At 39.0% G+C, this 24,026-nt stretch overlaps 1 protein-coding gene across 6 annotated transcripts; it reads right to left on the reverse strand.

Annotated features, from left to right (window-relative positions):
• Positions 1-80: 80 nt before the first annotated feature.
• Positions 81-12,655, reverse strand: TRIM13 (tripartite motif containing 13). Of its 6 annotated transcripts, XM_032611606.1 has the most exons (4): positions 12,565-12,655; positions 11,897-12,012; positions 3,506-3,686; positions 431-1,674 (listed from the first exon to the last, which is right to left on the reverse strand). In XM_032611606.1, the coding sequence occupies exon 4, from the start codon at positions 1,664-1,666 to the stop codon at positions 443-445; it is 1,224 nt and encodes a 407-aa protein (XP_032467497.1). In that variant the 5' UTR covers positions 1,667-1,674; positions 3,506-3,686; positions 11,897-12,012; positions 12,565-12,655; the 3' UTR covers positions 431-442. The 6 variants fall into 6 exon arrangements, with proteins under 6 accessions (XP_032467492.1, XP_032467495.1, XP_032467496.1 ...); XM_032611601.1 differs by lacking the exon at positions 3,506-3,686 and having other exon boundaries at positions 81-1,674; XM_032611604.1 differs by lacking the exon at positions 3,506-3,686 and having other exon boundaries at positions 81-1,674; positions 11,897-12,009; positions 12,565-12,646.
• Between the last annotated feature and the right edge of the window lie 11,371 nt (positions 12,656-24,026).

Consider the following 24,026-nt stretch of genomic DNA (forward strand, 5'->3'; position numbering starts at 1 on the left):
AACCCTCGGCAGAAAAAGTTGGAAATTCAATCCATATCTTATTCCTTTTTAAAGAATGTTCACTCTCAAAAAAAAAAGTTGCTTTACAAGAGTAGTCTTTATTACATGCTTAAGAACAATCATTATTACACTACCTCATCAATATTAAATCATGTACTCTCTCACATCCCCTTTTTTCATAGCATAAACACAACCAGTATTAGGGGTAGGATGCTTATTTCAAAAGCACTTTAAAAAGGAAGGAGGGCTCAGGACTACACTATTAAATTTCACTTTTATCTTTATACTACCTAATTTCAACAACATGTGTAGGACATTGTTTTTGAAAGGAATACTTGTGGAGGAAAATATCTGACTGGAATCTTGACCAAATCTGAACTACCACTCTGTATTCTGACAAATTTCTAACAAAAGACACAGAACTATGTACTTCAAACAGATTTTATAACAGTTTATATTTGCACACAAATTCTGCCACATTGTTCAGCACCACCAAAGTGAAATTCTTTAATCTTTCACTGAAAATGAAAAACCCATCTGCCAACTGTTCCCAGTAGAAAACTGATTGTTCTACAAAATCAGCTGATTTAGTCAGGTAGAAACTAAAGTTTGAAAGATTGTCTTTCCAAGTTGTGATTTCATCAAATAAAGACCATTCTAGGAATATGGTAGGACTGAAGAAAATGAGAAGGCCCAGCAGAATGATTACCACAAATAACAGATAAAAGTTCCAAGGAATCTTGCTAATGAATGTGCCAGTGTCTTGAGGCAAAGAAAGTTTATCCACATCTACTAGTTTTATGTCTTCCCACTGACTGGTATCAAAGTTCTTCATTAAAGGGCTTGAGGGCAAATTAGAGGGAGGCAAAGGAGTTTCCTTGATGACTTTTATTTTCTCCCTGAACTCCTGCATCTGTTGCAGAAATATGATGGGTTCTGACACATCTTTGAAAGCCTCAGCAATGTTAAAGGCCATTCGTTGTTCCTGCAAGATGGTGTTGAGTTTGTTGATCTCTGGGTCATAGGCCTGCATAACTGCAAGTTTCATGGTCTCAAAGTCAGAAAGGATTTCATTCTTCTTTTGATCTAATGTGTGTTGTAACTTCTCAAAAAACTCCTTCACTTTATCTGAATCTTTAGTCAGCAACTGTAGAGATTTCCTTTTGCTAGTTTCCAAGGTATCCAAGCGAGAAAGAGCATCTCCCCGACGCCAGGTCTCAAAGCTCTGGAAGAGGGACTCAAAGGCATCCCTTTCCTGAGCATAGGCATCTTCGATAGAACAGAAGACATGCTTGGTGTGGTCACCACGAGTAGCACAGATCCCACAAATCAGCTGCATATCAGTCAGGCAGAAAATGTTGAGAGGCTGCCCCAAGTGTCCTTTGCACACTGGCATTTTGGGAGAGATCTTGATCTTGTTATACTTTTCCACAATACCCTTGAGGGAGTAATTAACCTGCAGGCTACTGACTCCGGTGGCTGAAGTTTCCTTGCGGCATGTGGGGCACTTGAATGGAGATGATCTCCACAATGAATTCCGCACATTCCCCTCTAAGATCCCTTCTAAGCATTTTTTGCAAAAGTTATGCGAGCAAGGCAAAACTCGAGGATCGTCAAACAGACTGCAGCAAATTGGGCACGTGAGATCTTCTTCAAGCAGCTCCATCACATCTCCTACCAGAGAGAAAGAAACATTTTATTTTACTCCAGTAACCCCTTCATTTGGACTACAGACTAGTTAGAAGAAACTATCTTCACAGCCATTAAAAATGATTTTTCACTGAAATAACCAAACAAAGAAAATAAGTGAGAAATTTGTGAAGGGAATGCACACCGAAGCAGATTTAATCTGCTGGGACTAGAACACGCTCCTTATTAGTAGGGCTCCCTGTACACAAGGCCTTTGTGTGGGCTTTCCAACAACAGTCTTTGGCTGAGACAGGGTTAGGACTAGGACAACTGCAAGTTGAGCCAGCAGGACCCAACTGCTTGTTTTAAAACAGAGCTGACTACTAGCTGTCAGAAACAAAGCCACTCAGTGTCTGAAGAGAATGAGCTCTTTAGTCTGGGCCCACAATTATAAAATGGTATGCTATTTAAAGAAAGCAGCACAGAAATATAAATCCAAGCATGCACTGTCACATAGACTTTTATTAAAAACTGGCATATTTTTCTATTTCAAAGGCAAGATTACAATTATTAAAATCAGAGATAAAAACATAAAATGAGACAGCTGCAATTCATTCTTCCCAAGAGAATTAAGTGAACATTTTTTCAGACCACTGGAACAGTAATCAAAGCCAGTGGGGACAAACCTGGGCGTCCCTAAGACTCTTCCAGGGCATCTGTGAGGACAATACTATTTTCATAGTAATACTGAGATGTTATTTACTTTTGGAACAATGTTGACAGTGCACTGTAAAAAGAGCAATGGTGAGTAGACACTGCTGGAGCCTTAGCAGGAATCAAACAAGGCAATAGGTACCACCAAACTGGATTCCTGGTTATTGTATTCTTCACCACCACGTACCCACGGTGGGAGCAGGGGTGAGGGCAGCAAGTTTCATTTTAGAATGTTCTAGATGAAGCAGTAAAAATTACTCATTTTACTAAATCTTGATCCTTGTGGACATGTCTTTTTAATATTTTGTGTGACAAAATATGAAGTAACCACAAAGCATTTCTACTGCATGCCAGCAGATACTGTCTGGAGGGAAAGCAATTAGGTGATTGAGCTACAAGCTAAATCAGCCACTTTTTTCGTGGAACACCATATTTACTTGAAACAACAAATGATGAACTATGGCTGTGCAGACTTAGGTATCTGACAGATATTTTTTTGAAAATGAACAAAATGAACCCATCACTTCAAGGGAAACAAATGACAGTATTTCTCGCCAATGATAAAAAGTTGAATTTTTGAGTGAAAATTGGATTTTGGAAAACATATTTGCCATTTAAGAGCTTGTAATGAAACAAGTGGTGATATTAACATGTGGGCTTTGGCTTTTTTAGAGGAGAGATCATGTATAATGAAATATGTCACTATTTGGAGATCTATATTACACAGTGAACTAATTGGTTCAAATCACCAATGCATGTTATAAATCATACATTCTAATACAGTTAAATATCTATATATAATGCACATGTAAATAAAAGCTCTTGGGAGCCTTAGTTTTTAAGTGTAAAGGGGTCCTGCGACCAAAATATTTGAGATCTCTGACCTAGAGGATACCATAGAGAATACCAATTCTCAATTCAAGTTTATTCTTTTAAAATGTACACTTTAAAACTTTTATCCCTGAAGTTTTAGAACCAAAAATAGTGCTAAATATGTCCTCATTCAGTTTACTGAGGGATATATACACACACACATATCACATTACCACCAAAGTAACAAAATAGGGTCTACTAATCTCTATGCCATCTTATAACCAAAAGTAAATAATTTTTATTATATAATACTTTTTAAAAATATATATATATTTATTTATTTATTTACTTGGTTGTGCCGGGTCTTAGTTGCAGCAGGTGGGCTCCTTAGTTGCGGCTCACGGGCTCCTTAGTTGCGGCTCACGGGCTCCTTAGTTGTAGCTTGCCAGCTAAGTTGCGGCATGTGGGCTCCTTAGTTGCAGCATGCATGTGGAGCCTATTTCCCTGACCAGGGATAGAACCTGGGCCCCCTGCATTGGGAGGATGGAGTCTTAACCACTGCACCACCAGGCAAGTCCCAGGAAGTGAATAAATTTTAACAGTAATTTTAAGAATCACAATTGGAGCTACAATCTAGAAGATAAATAGTATTTAAAAGATAAGCTGAACTTGCAAGACTAATTAGTTTATGGTTTTCTATTAGGTTGTGAGAGATATATGTATAACAAATATATAATACATATATATGTAGAATTAAAGCAAAGAGTATTCTGTCAAATTTAGTGTTACACAGCAAAAATGGTGATGAAGCTTATTTTTCTGAAAAATCTTTTGTGACATGGCAAATCATACAACCTTTGAAAGCACTGATAAGAGAACGGCTACAGAGACTGAAGTTAGTGTGCTCTCTAAGAAGTTATCAAGCAGCTATAAAACATTCTGACTCTTTAGAGCAAAGAAGGAAAACTTTTGATGATCTTCCATCACTAGTCCTGGGGTTCTACACTTTATCACCTCCATTGATCTCTGTCATCTTTCACCTAGGAATTCTATGCTAAGGCTAGATTTTGGAGTAAACTATAGGAACAGGAAAGTAGTGGCAGCAGCATTCAATAAAGTAAACCTAATGTACTCGTCCTTGCAAGGTTAACACTTCCAGAGAATCCTATCCAAGCACATTAAATAAATAAAAGGAAAAACAAAGGATACCAAGTTTTGTCATGAGAAGGAGAAAAAGGGCACCCAAGACAAAGAGAAACTTTGGAGAAAACTGAGGGACCAAGAAGAATTTTAAGGCAATCAAGTATGATCAAAAGGAAAATGTCACACACAGGAAAATTTAGAAATAATAAACAGTCATCCCAAAGCCACAATCAATTTACAGCTCTTAAAATGAACCAGAGGAAAAAAGTTGGTATTTGGAAAGTCCCTTTTTTAAAAAAGTTGCATCAAAATCATGGTAGATCCTATTGTTCCACTTTTCGTGATATAACTTACAAATTTTGGTTTATAATTTAAAGATTCTCATTTTAATCCACATTAAAACTAAACACTATTTTCTTTTCTTAGCTTTATACTCAAAACTTTAATCACAAAACTATGTGACCACTTCCACAGCTGACTTTTAGAGAAAACTGAGACATATAGCCTAACAACCCAAGAAACCATGGCAAGTTTGTTGCCTTAAAAGTTTTAAAGGAAAATACATAATAAGGTTTTTAGTCTCACTAAGTGAAGGGTATGCTTTTCACAGTAAAGGAACTTATAGATCCTTTTCTTAAAGTGTGGCTAACACATAAAAATCTAAATAAATCAATTGAGCTTACTCCTTTGATGAAACCAAAGTACATATCCCCCCCTTCTGGGGGACAAATATAGATATCAAGAAATTTTATGTGAACAAAATTACTGTTCACCAGTGATAAAATTTCAACTTAACCAATGTCAAGTTAAGTATATAAAGGCAAATAAGTTTTCCAAGATTCATTTCTTCTTTTGAATTAAAAATTTCCCAAGATTTATTTATTTACTTATTTATGTATTTACTTATTTAGGCCACGCCATGCGACTTCTGGGATGTTAGTTCCCCAACCAAGGATTGAACCCATGCCCTCAGCAGTGAAAGCGTGGAGTCCTAACTACTGCACCACCAGGGAATTCCCAACAATTTCCCAAGTTTTATACCAACAAAGAAAGTAGCCAAATATATACCTAGTTATCTACCACCTCTCTGGTTTTCCACTTCATTTTCCTACCATATTTATACTTTAAAATATACTTTTTAATTTATGTAGAATAAAACTCACTCCTTTCAGTACGCCGTTCTATGAGTTTTGACAAAGGCACAGTTGTATAACACCACCACAGATTTATTTTTAAGCAAACATTCAAGATATCCACACTTAAGGAAGACTATGAAAACTGATCAATACAACCTTGAGTAGGTATATAGCAACAACAGTCTCTGCAAATGAAAACAGTAACACAACAACCAGAATATTAAAAATGGAAAAGCCAATACTTATAAAGGAGTCATAAAATAGAAGTAAAAGCTAATATATATGACTTCTCCCTCCTGGAAGCCCTTTTGTTTTTATATGATCAACCCAAAATGATTACAATTGAACAGGTGCTCATTTTATTCACTCTTAAAAGGTAATTTTAATAAAACCTTTTGGGCTCCCCTGGTGGTGCAGTGGTTAAGTAATCCACCTGCCAATGCAGAGAACATGGGTTTGAGCCCTGGTCCGGGAAGATCCCACATGCTGCGGAGCAACTAAGCCCGTGCGCCACAACTACTGAAGCCCACGCGCCTAGAGCCCATGCTCTGCAATGAGAAGCCACCACAACGAGAAGCCCGCGCACCGCAACAAAGAGTAGCCCCTGCCCGCCGCAACTAGAGAAAGCCTGTGTGCAACAATGAAGACCCAACGCAGCCAAAAGTAAATAAATTTATTTTAAAAATAAATAAGGGCTTCCCTGGTGGCGCAGTGGTTGAGAGTCCGCCTGTCGATGCAGGAGACACGGGTTCGTGCCCCGGTCCGGGAAGATCCCACATGCCGCGGAGCGGCTGGACCAGTGAGCCGTGGCCGCTGAGCCTGCGCGTCCGGAGCCTGTGCTCCGCAATAGGAGGGGCCACAACAGTGAGAGGCCCGCGTACCGTAAAATAAATAAATAAATAAATAAATAAATAAATAAATAAAACCTTTTAATTAAAAGAAACTTTCCTATTAAATCTTTGAACTTCATTAGTTGATAGCAATATAAAGTTCAAAATAATACCCATGATTTCTTTCCCAAATCCCATTACAGAAGAAAAAGAAAAGCCAATATATTATACCTTATATCTGAGAGATTTAAATCAAATTTCCATCCTGCTTTGAGGCATCTTTGAATTCAGGAATTTCAAAGCAATATCTAAATACCTAACAAGTAACTAGATAGCAAATTCTGAAACTCACTTTATAGACAAAACTAAATTACGTGAGCTCTACTAAACAGACAGCCACCAATCAACCTTATCTTGGAACAAAGCTTAGAATAAAAGAGCTCACCTTTAAAAAAAAACCACTTCCCCTCATCCCACTAGTTAATCTTATTTTCAAGTTGTATACTGTATTTTCAAGTAGTATAATGATATTTTAGTATGAGATCCACTAATAATCGTTTCTTGAAACTTACTAAGAATCTATTAACAACTATTGAATCTAGGTAGAGGATGTAAGGATATCTATTGTAATTCTTTTTTTTTTTTTTTTTTGCGGTACGCGGGCCTGTCACTGTTGTGGCCTCTCCCACTGCGGAGCACAGGCTCCAGACGCGCAGGCTCAGAGGCCATGGCTCACGGGCCCAGCTGCTCTGCGGCATGTGGGATCTTCCTGGACAGGGGCACGAACCCGTGTCCCCTGCATCAGCAGGCGGACTCTCAACCACTGCGCCACCAGGGAAGCCCTCCGTAATATATTTTTAATTTTCAGTATATTTGAAAATTTTCACAATAAAAAGTTGGAAAAAAAAACCTAAAGAGGGGACCAATAATAAGAAAACAATATTGAGCTAAAAAAGTAAAACTTCAAAAACATTAGCTAACTATGATAAATTTCACAGAGTTTAATCTGCTGTAATATTGTTTTATCTTTTATAAAATAAAAAATATATTATTGGAATCTCTGGATCAAGGCCTGTGAGGAGACTGACATACTTGTTTTGCTCTCAGTCTATGACCTTTGACAAAGCACTTATACATATTAGTTTTTCTCCTCATTGAATAAGTGTTTTGAAAGGTACCTAACAATATATGAAAATTATTTACCAAGGGTTTTTTTTGTTGTTTTTTTGTTTGTTTGTTTTTTTGTGCTATGCGGGCCTTTCACTGTTGTGGCCTCTCCATTGCGGAGCACAGGCTCTGGACGCACAGTCTCAGCGGCCACGGCTCACGGGCCTAGCCGCTGCGCGGCATGTGGGATCTTCCTGGACAGGGGCACAAACCCGCGTCCTCTGCATCGGCAGGCGGACTCTCAACCACTGCGCCACCAAGGAAAGCCCTCAAGTTTTTGGGGTTTTTTTTAATACTCTATATCAATGTGTTACTAACACCTCATTTTGGCTTTTAGAGACTGTTCCCAAACTTATATGATCCAAACAGGATAAAGTGAGATTAAGAAAAAGACAAAATTTCTGATAACTTAAAAAAGGAATATTAAAATTAATATACCATATACTCCAATAAAGATGTTTAAATAAAACCTTAAGGAGCCATAAAAAATAAAATAAATATACCACATATAGCATCTAAAATAGCTCATCTAATTGTTATGTGGCCCTTGCAAACAAAATATAATTTACCTTTGTGTCCATATAAGATATAAGTAACTTACCTTTTCTGGCATTATCCTAGAATAAGTAGTAGTCAAAATTTCCTCCAAGGTATTTCTAGTAGAATTCCTGATAAGTAGGGCAAAATAAACCTAGTACAGAAGGTCCAGCAGCTTGGAAGGCCTACCTACTCAGAAAATTCACAAGTTTTTGGACTAAGGTGACAGTCTCAAAAACAAAAAACTAGGTTATTACCTTCATAGTCCAGAAAAACTTGGAAAAAATGAGTTTTTTCCTTTCCTTCATTCTCTTCTCTGTGCCACTATTTTGCCTCGACTTTTCCTTTGTTTATTCTTCTTTTAACTCATCTTCCCCATTCTATTTCAAGGAAGGCAATCTTTTGATTTCCTCTTATTCCTTCCTTATCTCACACCTCCTCTTTACCTTACTTCTTATGTTTCTTTCCCTATTTTCTTTTCCCTGTATCACCTGATAATCACCCAAGATATTATTCTGTAATCCTGTAAATCGGCAGCATTAAATCAATAGTTTTAGGATACCAGCTAGATCAGATATCCCTATCCCATTTTTGTACAACTACTGAGAAATCTATGAGGACACCGAATGGTGGTGAATCCCATTCTCTCCCATCCAGATGAAATCAATTTGAATAATGAGGGTCTGAATTTGAAGGAAACATACATATAGCCCAAATTATTCTCCTGGTCTGGTAGGAACCAAACCCAGATTATCTTTACCTGTTAAGAGTTAAAATTAACTTCAATTGGAACTACTGACTTCTGCAAAGGTTTTACAAACTAGAAATGTCTGGTTTCTTTTCTCCCAAATAAATGTAAACAGGTTTAAATGAAGGTAGCAAAATTCTACCCCTAGAACAAATTGTCTTCTTTCACAACAATAAACTTGGCAATCATTAACCTAAATTATTATCCCCAACAGGTTGGTATCTATTAAAAGTTTTCATCATCTAGCTCTGCATGTGAGGTTAATTCCAGCTTTCAGAAAGTAATGTCAAAGTCTAGCATTCAGTACACAGCAAGCTAGATCTATGTAGATAGGTGAAATTATTTACGTAGTATGTAATACTATGCCAAGTGAAAACAAGTATTTAGTGGATAACTAATAAGTACTACCTACCTGCTAATAAGCACTTACTTCTGAGATGGAAATGTAATTGGTGTGAACAAAGTTCCTTTTGCTCAGTGTAGAATTACATATGCATTTTATTCTAAGTAAAACTGATCTAGAAAATACTTCAAGTAGAAAGCTAATTATGCTAAACTTTAAGCAATTTTTAGGTTGGCTATATTCTATAATACTATGTTGGCACTCCTCACTCATATTCAATACTGCACATATGCAGGGGAAGAAAGGAAGAGCTCCTCTGGGAGTTTTAAATGGGGAGCCAGGTTACTGCCAAGGAGATATACTTGTGGTGCTTATGCCACAGGAAAGACAATAATTTAAACTATTGGCAAAAGTTTTCATTTCAACTTTTCCTTAGAAATATATTTACATCTATAATGCAAACGAATTAGAAAGCGTTCACATTATGGGAATTTGCTTTATATTTACAGAAGGCTTAACTGGAATGTAACTATTCTGTATGTCAAAGGACACCTGTTTTTAGTTAACTGTTATGAGTACTATTCCTCTAGCACCATTCTAGTATCTAAAAATCCCAAGGCAAGGTAATGACAATGGCAGTGTCTTTCACGAATAACAAAAATGGATAATCCAATGATATTTTAAAAGATGAAATATAAGCCAAAAGTCAATTCCTGCCCTAAATTCAGAAATATAGCACATTTACAAAGGTATTGTTACTATAAAAGGTGTGATAACTGCCTTACAAAAGGACATAGAAAGCTGACACCATACTGAAGTTGGAGAGGTTATCCATGCAAGTGGACTTTGTTTTTCTAAAATTATAAAAGTAATTTGTGATTATAGAAAATACAGGAAAAAAATTACCCAGTTACATCGGCAAGGAATAACCATTATTATTATTTTGGTATATTTCTTCTAACATTATTTTGGCACATTCCTCCCAATACTGTGTGTTTACACACACACATATTTTAACAAAACTGGAAGCATAACACAACTTTGTATCCACTTTTTTCACTTGTTTTATCATATGCATTTCCCCTATTGTTATAAATTCTTCTAGAACATGACCATTTATCTTATGGATATGCTGTTTCTTATTGACTGTTTGTTTTGGGTGGATTATAACATTTTAATGAACACTGTAGAAAAGTCTTAGTCCAACTGTTAGGTGGGTCAAAGAGTAGGAACATTCTTTAGGCTCTTGAAAAGACTGCCAAGTTTCCCTCTAGAAAGGGCATACCACTTTCTGAACTCTGACCAATGATGTATGACAGTACTCCACCTCTCCATGCAATTCCCAACCTTACAACAGAATCATACTTTTATAGAGCTTAGTAAAAAATAAGAAAAAGGCATACTTTTTTACCATACACTTTTTTACCATACCTACCTAAGTTTAAAATATAAAACAGTTTAAGGCAGTTAATATTAGTATGTATCTACGTATTACCAATATATAAGAATATATGGTGCTAAAAGTTATGGAGTAGGAATAAAACAGAAGTACTGGGCTTAAAAACATCTTAGAGATCATTTAGCTAAACACCTAACTTTACAAGTGAAAAATCTGAGCCTCCCCTGCTCCCCCAAATTGTACACAGCAAGCAAGGCATAGGACCTGAGTTTCCCAATTCTCAGACCTTAGCACTATCCAGAAAGTGGGTCAGGAATTCAGTATCCTCATTCATCAAATGGAAAACCTTAATCATGAGCTCTCTAAATCCCTTCTAAAATTCTATAATTTTTACAAAGTAGGTTGTAATAGGTTCTCCAGTGAAGGGTAAAGAGCACTGAACCTGCATCTGAATACCTAGCTTTAAGCACTAGTTTTACCCTTCATGGAATGAGGATTTTTACAGTAGCTACCTCATAATGTTCTTGGAAAGACTAAGTAATGTGTGACAATTTTGTAAACTACTGAGCTACATCAGTGTAAGGTGGTTTAATTACATATGTGTATAGATACTGTGAAAACTGTAAATACTCATTTACAGTGTTATGTTAAGAGCATGAGTGTATTAACCAAGAAAGGTCCTAAAGGAGAGTTGGACTCCCTTGAACTGTAATTTCAAGGGAGGACAAAGTAAGTATTACATAGCATAGCAGATACAAAGCATGTTCGTGGAAATGGGCATAGCTGAACAACAGCTATGGCAGAAGCAGGGCCAGGTAACCAATAAATGTAGAGAATGAAAATAACCTGGTGTTATGGAAGGACTTGCCAGAGAGGTTTAGTGCATCAGCTGGTGCAAAAAAGATGGTATTTTTAGGGAAAGATAGGAGAGCATGAAGAAACATATGTGCTTATTGTGCAAGACAGAAGTATAACCAATTAATCAATAGCTCCATCAAGTGCTACCAGAGGGAGTGGCTATGTAAAAGAAATTCTGCATTTAAAATACCTTTTATATAAAGGTCTGTAGAGTCAGAAAACTGAAGCCCTGTTGTATAAGCCCTAGCAGCAGTGACACAGAAGGAAAAAGAAACCTATTATCAAAAAGAAAGAAAAGCTGCTGTAGCCTCTTTTCCTTTGCAGTGTAAATCTCTGGATTATAGTATGTTTCAAATAATTGTCACATAAAGAATTTCCAAGTACAGAATCAATTTTTCTGAGTTTTGACAAAATATGAAAAGAACAAAGACCATCCATGAGGGTGAGAACACATACATTCTACACAGAGTTCAATTTTGAAAGGTTCTGGGCCTGACGAAATTGGGTGCTTTCTTTTTTTGTTGGTTTTTGTTTGTTTGTTTATTTGTTTTTAACGTAGGGAAAAGTATTGTAGTTTACCTCTGTCCCCTGCAAGCAGGTGTATTGGTCAGGGTTACAATTTCCCAGGGCAGAGCAATCAGGTTTTGGTTTTGTTTGGTTTTTTTTTTTTTTTTTCACGTCGTGACTGGAGGCTACTGTAAAGAAAGAACAAAGAAAGAGAGGGTATTATGCATTTATGTGCAAAGGGTCCTTAGTCTTCACCCTCAATTTTTTCAATCATCCCCCACAAATAAAGCCAGCCTGCTAGGACCTGATGAAAAAGCCAGGAGCATGGGAGAGGCTGGCCATCTCTGTGCTAAGGAGCTTCTCGGTTAGGGCGCCCTCCCACGGGGCCAAGCAGCCTCCCCAGGTTCAGTGCCAGGGGGTGGTCGCGTACTCTGACTCCGGTTCATGGTCGCCTTTTCTTTTGTAGGCGATCCCGAGGCGCTGGAAGTGAACCCAGGCGTGTTGGGTAGCGGACCAGGTTTTCAGCAGCCCGGACGCGCTGCCCCCGCCGCCCACCCGCACGCCGTTGCTCCCCATCCCCCAGTTCCCGGGCCTGGCTGCTTTCCGCTGTGCTGCCGGGACTGGAGCGCCGACTGAGCTCTCCGCCAGCACCCCCGACTCACGCAGGTGCCTGCCCGGCCAGGGCAAGTCCCCACCCCCCTTCCCCGTAAGGACCCGGGCGGCGGGTACTTATCTCGGACCTCCGGGGCCGCTGGAGGGGACCCACCAGGAGCCGCGCCACGGCCAGTGCTCCAGCCGCGGGCACCGCGCGCTAAGAGTCGGAACGGCTGCAAAATGGATTCGCGGCGCCGACGGGCCCCGCCCCAAGGCTCTCCTCCCCCGGCACCTCGGTCCGCCTCCGAGGCTGGGCCTCGCCTTTCCCCCGGGGAGGGAGTGGGTGAGGGGAGGCGGGAGTCCTTCCGGTATCTCCAACCGCCACCGATGACCGCCGCTGGCCGTGGTGCGCCTGGGAGAGGGGAGGGTTCCTGGCTGCTGGCTTCTCTCCTTTCCAGAGGGGCTGCGCGCGCCCGCGAAGCGCCGTGCCCCGGGCGCCGGGAAGGGGACGTGGATCGCGCAGACCCGCGGGCTCGGCCTGGACCGAGCGCGGGCGACGGGAGGCGGCGTTGTCCCCGGTGGAGCCGCCTGGGAAGAAAGCCGGCGCGCAACAAGATGGTTGGGTTTGGATTGTTGTACTTTTTTTTTTGTTCGTTGCATTTTTAGGAACAAAAAAAAAAGCCCAACCCTTCACACCGCTTCATCCGCATCTCTCAGGACCAGAGGCCCGGCCACAGCGGCTTGGGGGGACGGAGACGACTGTCCGCCCCGCACCCCACAACCCGGGGTGGGTGGGGCGGGCGCCCGCGCTGCTCCAGCCGCAGCACAATCAAAATAGTTAACTACTGCACCCACCCACACCTTGCATCTATGTATTTCTTTGCAGGCTTTAGACCGAACACTAGCCACCCAATTCAAGGTTTCTTTTTAGGAAAAACACCACTGCCCTTTTCTTTGGAGAGAAGGAAAAACTCAAGTATGGCTCTAAATTATCAGCCGCTAGCCTGACTCACTCTTCTGACGTCCGGCGCCCTGTATAGGGACCTTCTCTAATTAGCAAACGCATTAAGCACTTACCAAGGAGCGGTTGCAAGAATATTGCAAAGATGAAAGAATGGCTTCTCCAAAACTTGCCATCTTGGGGGCTGTGAAGCATGGACAAAAAATCACAGAATATGCCCTGGGGTTGAGTTCGCCCCCCACCCCCGCCCCACTTGGGGAAGTCTGGGATTTGGAAGTAGAATTGGGGGGAAAGGTATTCAAGGTCTATTTACAGTACTTGGACCCGGTGACTAATAATACTAGCTCAAACCCCATAAAAAGCTCCTCCCCACTCCCTTCTGAGATGTCCAGTTCCTCACCATACCCGGGGTCCCTTAAATCCAGTTTTGTGTGTGTCTCCCTTAAACCCAATTTTGCCTTTGAAGAACAGTTCCTATATTTATGTCATTTTGTCTTCATAAGAACACTGTGGAATGGAAATTATGATCTTCATCCTATAGATGAGGAAACGGATGAAGTGATTTCTCCAAGGCAAAAAACAAGAGGCAGCGCTGAGACTCTAAAGTCAGGTTCCAGGTACACGGTCTTTCTACAGCACGGTAACTGTCAGTGCCAACGAAAACTGCAGCCCAGTCTCCTACTAAATAAGTGTTATTAAAAGAAAATCAAACTCCTGATTTGTAGAAACATTTTGAATAGCCTAATATTAAAATGATACAAGAGTGAAAGTTTATTAACTCATAAATCAGAAATTGTCTTATGTGTACCTGGTTGTTGGTAGATACTAATTAATTAACTTATAACCAATTAAATGTAAAACGTTGGTTAAATCTGCATAGAAATCCCTAGATTGTTAACAAAAAAATTAACTACTAAGAGACCATCGTATATTAAACTCTCTTACGTGTAGAAAAATAGGGAAGGAAGAATAACCTATTTTCCCTCCCATGGTCCTAATAAAACAGCCAATCAGGGAATCACCACATATAGTGTGACTAGAAAAAGAGATTAAAACTTGCATGCACGGGGCTTCCCTGGTGGTGCAGTGGTTAAGAATCCGCCTGCCAGTGCAGGAGACACGGGTTCAAGCCCTGGTCCAGGAAGATCCCACATGGTGCAGAGCAGCTAAGCCCGTGCACCACAACTACTGAGCCCGTGTGCCATGACTACTGAAGCCTGCACGCCTAGAGCCCGAGCTCCGCAACAAGAGAAGCCGCGGCAATGAGAATCCAGCGCACTGCAACGAAGTGTAGCCCCTGCTTGCCGCAACCAGAGAAAAGCCTGCACGCAGCAACAAAGACCCAACGCAACCAAAAATAAAATAAATTTAAAAATTTAAAAAACCTGCATACATGGATTAAAACCCACCCACACAGCTACCTCCTTCCTGGAAGAGCACACTATAACTAGATCCCATACCGAGGGACTGTCAAAATTCTTTTCACACTGGAATTTCCTTTTATTGACTGTTCTTCAAATAAGCAGACTAAGCTTAAGACTGGAATTCATATGTCACCACAGCAATAAGATGTAGTCTTATGTAAGTTTGTCTTTTGTGAAAAATTTATTTTTACAGGTAGAATTTCTAATGTTATATATTTGAAATATATATATACACACATATACTTATTTTTGTGATTTATTTCATGGTGTTGTTTTTGTCCTCAGCCTTGACAAAGGTGAAATCCGCCAGCTTTCCTTCCATCTACCAAGATGTGATCAGATGTTCCATAACAAAAGGGACAGTGCCAAATTTGGTGTACACTGAAATGTAAATTATCAGAATGGGGAACATCTAATAATTGAGACTGGAGCAGTTATGTGCAGGAGAGGGGTGCTGGTGAGCCTCCTTAGATATACTGGAACATTTCATTACTATTCTGTCCTTCCCTTCCCAATACCTGCCAAAGTCATGAATGCAAGCCCCAACATTCCCCAACGAGAATTCCTGGCAATACAAGGCACTGACATTGCAAGGTGTAGCAAAAAGAGCAGACACTTTGGAATCAATTCTGCATCCAAACTCTAGCTCTGCCATATACAAGTTGTTCAAGTTACTAAGCATCTCTAAGCCTCAGTTTTCTCTTCTGTAAAATGGGGATAATGTTTCACTTGATTGTGAAAATCAGATAACATACAAAGCAACCAACATGGTATCTGACATATAGGAGGTACTTAATAAATGGTTGCTACTGCTATATGGGAGAAGAAAACCATGCTGGTTTTGAATAACTGTTGTTTTGGATTTGTAATGTGAGGCTCAAGCACAATAGTCTTAAGCAGAGCTAAACTGCCTACATAGTAGAGGAAGCTAGCACCATAATTTCTGCTTTTTTTACACCCAGTCCAGGGTGGCCTTTTATTTTATTTTATATATTTATTTATGTATTATTTATTTATTTTTGGCTGCGTTGTGTCTTCATTGCTGCGTGCGTGCTTTCTCTAGTTGCTGAGATTGGCGGCTACTGTTTGTTACATCGCGGTGGCTTCTCTTGTTGAGGAGCATGGGCTCCAGGCACATGGGCTTCAGTAGTTGTGGCACGCAGGCTCAGTAGTCGTGGTGCACGGACTTAGTTCCTCCGCATCCTGGACCAGGGCTTGAACCCGTGTCCCCTGCATTGGCAGGCAGATTCTTAACCACTGCACCACCAGGGAAGTCCCCAGGGTGGCCTTTTAAAAGCATTTATCTTTCCACTGCTGTACCTCCTTCCTTGTGCTTAGGGAAAGGAGAGGAAAAGGAAAAAACATCTCACTTAATGAAAGGAAGACTCTGCAGTGTTTTTTAAAGCTTTACAATTTCAGTGAAATTGTTGGAACATCCAAAACATTCCATTAAAAGGAAAAGAATCTACCTGTAAAAATACATTTATCACAAAAGACAGAAACTTACCTAAGACTTGATGAAATTAAAGGAATTAGTCCTTGGTTTGAAGAAAATTACAGGTTGCATATATTTCAATTGCATAGTGAAGATCGTGCATTAGATGGAGCAAACAGCAATATCAGTTAGCTTTGGGAGAGAATGAGAGATGCTTAAGCAACAGTAAACTTGGCCTTTAGTTGTGCCGTTTGTTTAGATGGAAAAATAAGTTATAAGAATAAAATGTCAGAGGTAATTAAGATGATATTAACATATGCTTATAATTATATACTCAGGATTGTGCTAGGCACCAATGGCACTAACTGAGGAATTTCCCATTTGGTTGAAGAGAAAATTCTTAACAGCATGAACTAGTTCAGTAATAGTGGCTGTTTAAGAGTCAATGTGAGTGGTGTGGTGAAGACAAGATCAGAGGAAGGCATGCAAGCATCACGAAGATTTCACAGGGGAGGTGGGAGTCAAACAGAATTAAAGATCATAGGATTTGAAGGTAAGAGGAAGAGCACTGGAGGTGAGGAACACAAGTTCAGGGTGGGAATTAGCTTCACTGATACTGAGTCAGGGAAGAGCATGGCCTAGTTTGGAAAAAAAGTTTGAGGCCAAATTGTGGAATGTTTTGATGTCAGAATAAAGAGTTGAACTTCATTCTGTAGGAAATGGGAAGCCACTGAATAATTACGTATATGGCACTAACAAGATGAAAACAGAATTTTGGGAAGACTAATCTGATAACAGGGTCCAAGATTTAAGGGGGAAGAAATTTCCTTTATTTTAATAGTTTTGAGGTTATTGAATATTGTAGATTTTTTTAATGCACTAATGTATATAAAAGTACAACATATGTGCCTAGGTTAAATTCCATTGAACCATTTAATTTCAAGTGTATTGTTTACTAAAATTTTCAATTTGTAAATAAAATGTAATGAATGTAGAAAGAATTAACGATGACAAATACTCCTAAAGTCCTATGAGAGGAAATTATGTGTGTATATATATATATATATATCAATCCTATATAAATTATCTTAATATAATGATCTTAACTATATTGTATGACTAAAGTTAGTATGTTGCTTAAATATTAACTACATTTTAGAGTACACCTCACTAGAGCTTTAAAAATCATTACATATACTCTGAAATGTAGTGCTCTGTTTTGATATTTTTAACAATGATTACACTCAATTATGTTAATAATTTTTTCTCTAAACTTAATTTCCATACATGTAGAATTTTATTCTTGATGAAAGTCACTTTATGAGGGCCTTAAGAAACGACTCATTCAGGTAAAGACTACTGTTGTATAAATATTTGCAGTTGTTTAAGAGAACTTGATTTGTAGAAACTTTATTTTGGAATCTTTGTGTAGCGTTCACTAATCATTATGTGCTCTAGTTTTATCTTGAAAATGTCAGTTATAATAATAAATTGTATAATTTCAATTTAGAAAACTACTCTCACCCTGCTCTATGAGACATTTTTAGAACATTTCTTCTACAAATAAAGGTACAACAGTTTTCTATTATAGCTTTCAATAGCTAGTAGATTCCTGTACTTTCTTTATCTTAAGTAAAGGCAGTAGTATATCTCATAGAACTTTGGTTCTGAAGGTCTAAATTTATCAGATACCTACCTATACAGCATTGCACAAGAAATCCATGCTTCTGTTTTTTAACATGAGTCCAATTGAGTCTCTCTGATATCAAAGCATGTGGTAATAAATGCCTTGTCAAAAATGTATTTATCTTATAATGGTCTTGTTGTTTATAACACTGTGCTAGTTGTTGCTAGAATGTGGCCGGATCTCTGGGAACTTGCGCTGGATCTAAAGCAGCCCACACCCCTCCCAGTCAGGCAAAAGACACAGACAATCCAGAAGATGTGTGAGACTCGTTATACAATATGAACACAGGTTAGGCATTTTGTGAAGGTCATTGACCTCTGTGCTGTGAAATTCAATGGACATTTTCTCAGTTCTCATTTGCTTTGATCTCTTAGCAGCTCTCACTGCCTCCTCCTTAAAAGGCCCTCTTTCCCTGGCGTTTAGTAACATCATGCTCACACCGGGCTTTTCTTTTTCCAACTCTTTCAGGGACTCTTGCTGGGTTGTACCCAGCATTTAAGTTCTGTAATTCTTTGAACACTCAGGTTCAAGACACTGTCAGAACTTCAGCTAACATTTAATGACTCTCACAATCCCTGTAAAGCAGGGATCACAAACTGTTAGCCTGTAGTTACACCATTTTTAAATTTAAATACACTTTAGCGAGGCATGCCCCTTCTTCCTCTCCCACAGTCCTCCCTCTCTGCAGGCATTTGTGTTAGCCGCTGTGTTGTTGCTCGAGGCCCCTGCTCCTTCCAGATTCAGGATTCCTGCTCCCGAAGTCCCTTCTCTCCTGAAGGAACCCCCTCACCGGCCACCAGATTCCTCTTCGTCATCCTCATCCCCCAAGCACAGCACAACTGACACATCCCAGGTATGTCAAGCTTTCCAAGAAGTTCCAGGCCAAGGTCAGATCCCTCATGATCATCTCATACCATCCTATGCTCTTCTTCCATTGCACACGCTAAAGTTTGTTATTATATATTTATTTGTGTAATAATTTAATAATGTTTCTCTCCCCACTTGACTGTAAAGTCCATAAAGTCAGAGATTGTGTGCGTTTGTATGAGTGTGTTTATCCGTGTTTTCTCATCATTGCAGCCCCAGCACCTAACCCAGTGATAATAATTGTTTTTTCATGAATGTTTTAGGGAAGTAAGAATTCTCTTTTTCAGAGATTAGTGGTATATTTCAAACTTCTAAAAATTACCTGTTAACACCAGATGAAATGGTAATGTATTCTGAATTTTATTCACTTAAAATAGGCACTCTAATATATTTTATTTTATCAAAACAATATTTTCCCTCTTTATCTGCAAAGCAAAGTTTTCCATACTCCTCCTATAGCTTACACAGATGTGTCAGTAGTCTTTAGTCTTTTACAGTAGAGCTTGTCTCTTAAAAATGAGGATAACTTGGGAGTTCCCTGGTGGTCTATTGGTTAGAATTCAGTGCTTTCACTGCCGTGGCCTGGGTTCAATCCCTGGTCAGGGAACTGAGATCCTGCAAGCGTGCAGCACAGCCAAAAATAAATAAAGAAAGAAAAATTTTTTTAAAAAAGGATAATTTTTTGAATAGTCCATCAGAGAATTTTGCTCCGGACGCACAGGCTCAGTGGCCATGGCTCACAGGCCCAGCCGCTCCACGGCATGTGGGATCTTCCCGGACCGGGGCACGAACCCGTGTCCCCTGCATTGGCAGGCAGACTCCCAACCACTGCGCCACCAGGGAAGCCCTTTTTTTTTGTTGTTTGTTTGTTTGTTTGTTTGCGGTACGCGGGCCTCTCACTGTTGTGGCCTCTCCCATTGCGGAGCACAGGCTCTGGACGCGTAGTCTGAGTGGCCATGGCTCATGGGCCCAGCCGCTCCGTGGCATGTGGGATCTTCCCGCACCGGGGCACGAACACGTGTCCCCTGCATCGGCAGGAGGACTCTCAACCACTGCACCACCAGGGAAGCCCGGGAACTTTCTTTTTAAGCATAAAAATTAAGCAATATGCCATAAAAAAAAAAAAAGACTTAATGATATGACTAAATAAAAATGTAAAAAAACCTTTTATGTTAAAAATACAATATAGTGATAGTAGTATATAACTATTAAAAGAAGTTATAAAGCAGTACGTATTAACAATGAGATATGTATAAGATATAATAAGTGAAAAATCAAGTTAAAAACAGTATATATACTATGATTCCAATTTTGAAAGGAAATGTAATTCATAATATATTGATAGGAAAAAACATTTGGAGGAATATACACCAAGTTATCAATGTGAGAAGATGGAAATGGGAAATGTTCAGTATCTATGTTTTATATTATTATAATTTTTTGTATTTTTACATCGAGCGTCTATTACTTTTATACTGTATAAAAAAGATAAATTTGTAAAAAACACAAACTCAGAACAAATACATGCAATATATATGACTATGTTCTCTTCCAAATGAATAACAAATCAAACAAAAGGTAGAAAAACAAGCCAGGAACATGAAAAACAGGACACAAAAAGAAGAAATACAAATGACTGATAAGCATGCGGACAAGTAGGCCAGCATTGAGTGGTACAGGCCATCCTGTTTGCTGCTGGAAACCAACATAGATGGATACAACATTTTGGAGGACAGTTAGGTAATCGGTATCAAAAACACTCAAAATATATATACTTAATTCAACTTCTAGAAATGTATCCTAAGAAAAGAATAAAAAATATAATTTATATAACAAGGATATTGTTATGGAACTTTCAAGGGAAAATTAGAAATATCCTAATTATCCATCAAAAGGACATGAGTTATATGAATCCTGGTACATTCAAACAAAATAATAATATGTAGCCATTTAAAAATCATGTTTTAGAAGGCTATTTAACAACTTGAAAAATTCTGTTATTATGTGAAGAAAAGCAAATTTCAAAACTATATGTAGCATGATACTGATTATTTGTGTGTATGTGTGTGCATGCATATGCACATATTAAAAAGCCATCACACGATTAACAGTTGTTATCCATAAATAGTAAAAAGTGAGAATGATTTTTATTTTGTCCTGATTCTTTAATGAATTTTTGAACATTTCTATAATGGTTATATAATGTATTACTTTTATAGTAATAAAAAAGAAGTTCTTTTAAAGTTGCTGGCCCATGCTTTGGAAAAAAGTTTGACCGTTCCTATAAAGATTAAACATAGAGTTACTGTATGATCCAGCAAATCTACACCTAGATGTATACCCAAGAGAACTGAAAGTATATGTTCATGCAATAACTTTAACCTGAATGTTCATAACAGCATTATTCAGGATAGAAAAAAAAAAAAAAAAAAAAAAGGAAGCAACTCAAATGTCCATCAATGGATGAGCAGAATGTGGTATATACATACAATGGAATATTATTCAGCCATAAAAAAGGAACAAAATACTGATTCATGCTACAACATGGATGAACCTTGAATACATCCTGCTAAGTGAAAGGAAACTGACAAAAAGGCCACATATTGTGTGACTCCATTCAGATGAATTGTCCAGAAGAAGCAAAACCATATAAACAGAAAGTTAGCTAGTGATTTCCAGGACTGGGGAGAGGGAAGAATGGTAAGTGACTGCTAATGGTTACAAGGTTTCTTTTTGGGGTGATGAAAAATTCTGGAATTAAATAGTGGTAATGGTCACACAACCTTGTGAATGTACTAAAACCCACTGAATTATACACTTTTAAAAGGTGAATTTTATGGTATATGAATTATATCTCAATTCTTAAATATGGAAAAAAGTTTATGGCCCATCAAAGTTTCCCGGAGAAAAAGAATAGCACTTAAATGTATAGAGTACTTTATATATAAACAACCTACAATATGGTTAGCGCTATGATAGAGGGATGGAACATAAAAAATAAAACATCTAACAGTACCTGGGGGTTAGAGGAAGTTTCCATTAAAACAGAGATTCCTGAACTTTTTTAAAAAATTTATTTATTTATTCATTTATTTAAGTTTTGGCTGCATTGGGTCTTTGCTGCTGCACGCGGGCTTTCTCTAGTTGCAGTGAGCGGGGGCTACCCTTCGTTGCGGGGCAAAGGCTTCTCACTGTGGTGGCTTCTCTTGTTGCAGAGCACAGGCTCTAGGCACACGGGCTTCAGTAGTTGTGGCACACGGGCTTCAGTAGTTGTGGCTCGCGGGCTCTAGAGCGCAGGCTCCGTAGTTATGGCACACGGGCTCAGCTGCTCCGCGGCATGCGGGATCTTCCCGGACCAGGGCTTGAACCCGTGTCCCCTGCATTGGCAGGCAGACTCCCAACTACTGTGCCACCAGGGAAGCCCCGAGATTCTTGAAGTTTTTGAGAATAATAAATAAAATAACCTTTATTTATTAATCCATTTAAAATAATAATGATCCATTGCATTACTCATTCCTCTCAATGATGACATCTTATATAACCATAGTACAGTACCAAAACTAGGAAATTAACATTGACAACTAAAGAGACTACAGGCTATTCAGGTTTTACCAGTTTTAGCATGCACTCACTCTTTAAAAAATTTTTGTAATTGAAAGGGCAATACTGGGACTTCTCTGGCAGTCCCTAGCAGTTAAGACTCCATACTCCCAATGCAGGGGGCATGGGTTCGATCCCTGGTTGGCGGAACTAAGAGCCCACATGCCACGCCATGCAGCCAAGAAAAAAAAAAAAGAAAGGGCAATACAACAATATTAAAAAATTTTAAATAAATGATTAGAGGGAATTCCCTGATGGTCCAGTGGTTGGGACTTCGTGCTTCCATTGCAGGGGGCACAGGTTCAATCCCTGGTCAGGGAACTAAGATCCCGCAAGCTGTGCAGCGTGGCAAATAAATAAATAAGTAAACATCTTTAAAAAATTTTTTTAAATAAAATAAATGAGTAGAACTACCTATAATCTCACATTAAAACCAATCGGATTACCTTATATAGAAATACATTAAATTTTTATTACAAAAGTTTAAATATACAAAAAAGTGGTAACATAAAAAATAGCCAGGTACCCACATTATCTCCATGTATGTTTTTACACTTTTACCACATATGTAAATATCCATGAAAATATGTTGTATTATTTTGCAAGTTTGAAAATCTTATATAAAAGTTGTATCACAATACACAAGGATGCATCTTTTAAATATTGGGTTGGTCAGAAAGTTCATTCAGGTTTTTCCGTAACATCTAATGTTTCTATCATAGTAATACATGCTGTCAACTGCTAGTTGGGGATGACACTTTCCAACCTCTCTTCCTACTTTCCCCAGGAAGGGGTTATCATGGAGATCAGAGCTGAGACTCTAGAGAGGCCTTGCCTGGACTGGAATCCAGAATCTTCTATTCATCAGCAGTGGAACATTTGACAAATTACTTACTCTGGTCTTCAATTTCCTCATATGTAAAATAGAGGTAATGCCAGTCCCTATTTCATAAAGTCATTTGAGTATAAATTAAGGCTATGCAGGGGAAGCACTTGGTACAGTGAAGCACAGCATCTAGACGTGCTCACTAAGTGTTTATCGTCATTATCATCATCTTTATTATTGCAGATAATGAATCTAGACGTTGCCCTCTCTTCCTGCAATGAAAGAGTGGTGCACATAACCAGAGCCAGCTCAGAGTAGGGAAGTAACATGTTTTCTGCCTCTCCCAGTGGTGTGCTAATCAACAGTTAACACGCAGCTTTGGGCAAGGGTGGGGGATAGGGAGCCACACTTCGCAGTGTTTACCAGTTTCCATGTTGTAAATTCTCCCACCATGGCTGACTGCAAGCTGTCAACTTGAGTTCACTGAATGCTGACTGCAGAGTTGGGAAGAGTTATCAGAATCAGCTCTCAAGTCATGTGAGCCTGCTCCAGCACACTCAAGCGAGAATTTATCTTTTTTGCTGCCTCTTTGTTCACTGCTGAAACTAGGATCTGTTCCCTCTCAGGCAGAGGACCAGGCATACATATCTGATGCGCTCCTGCCGAGGTAAGAGTTTATTTATGCCTGGAAGATAGAGGAAGTCTTCAGATCTGAAGCCCAAAGCAGTGCTCAGGCCCAGCTTACCAGAGTACACATAGCAAATGATACTTTAATTCTCATTTGTTACGTTCCCTTTGTGTCCCTGAG

Source organism: Phocoena sinus, chromosome 18, assembly GCF_008692025.1.
Source record: "Phocoena sinus isolate mPhoSin1 chromosome 18, mPhoSin1.pri, whole genome shotgun sequence".
NCBI classification, from domain to species: Eukaryota; Metazoa; Chordata; class Mammalia; order Artiodactyla; family Phocoenidae; genus Phocoena; species Phocoena sinus.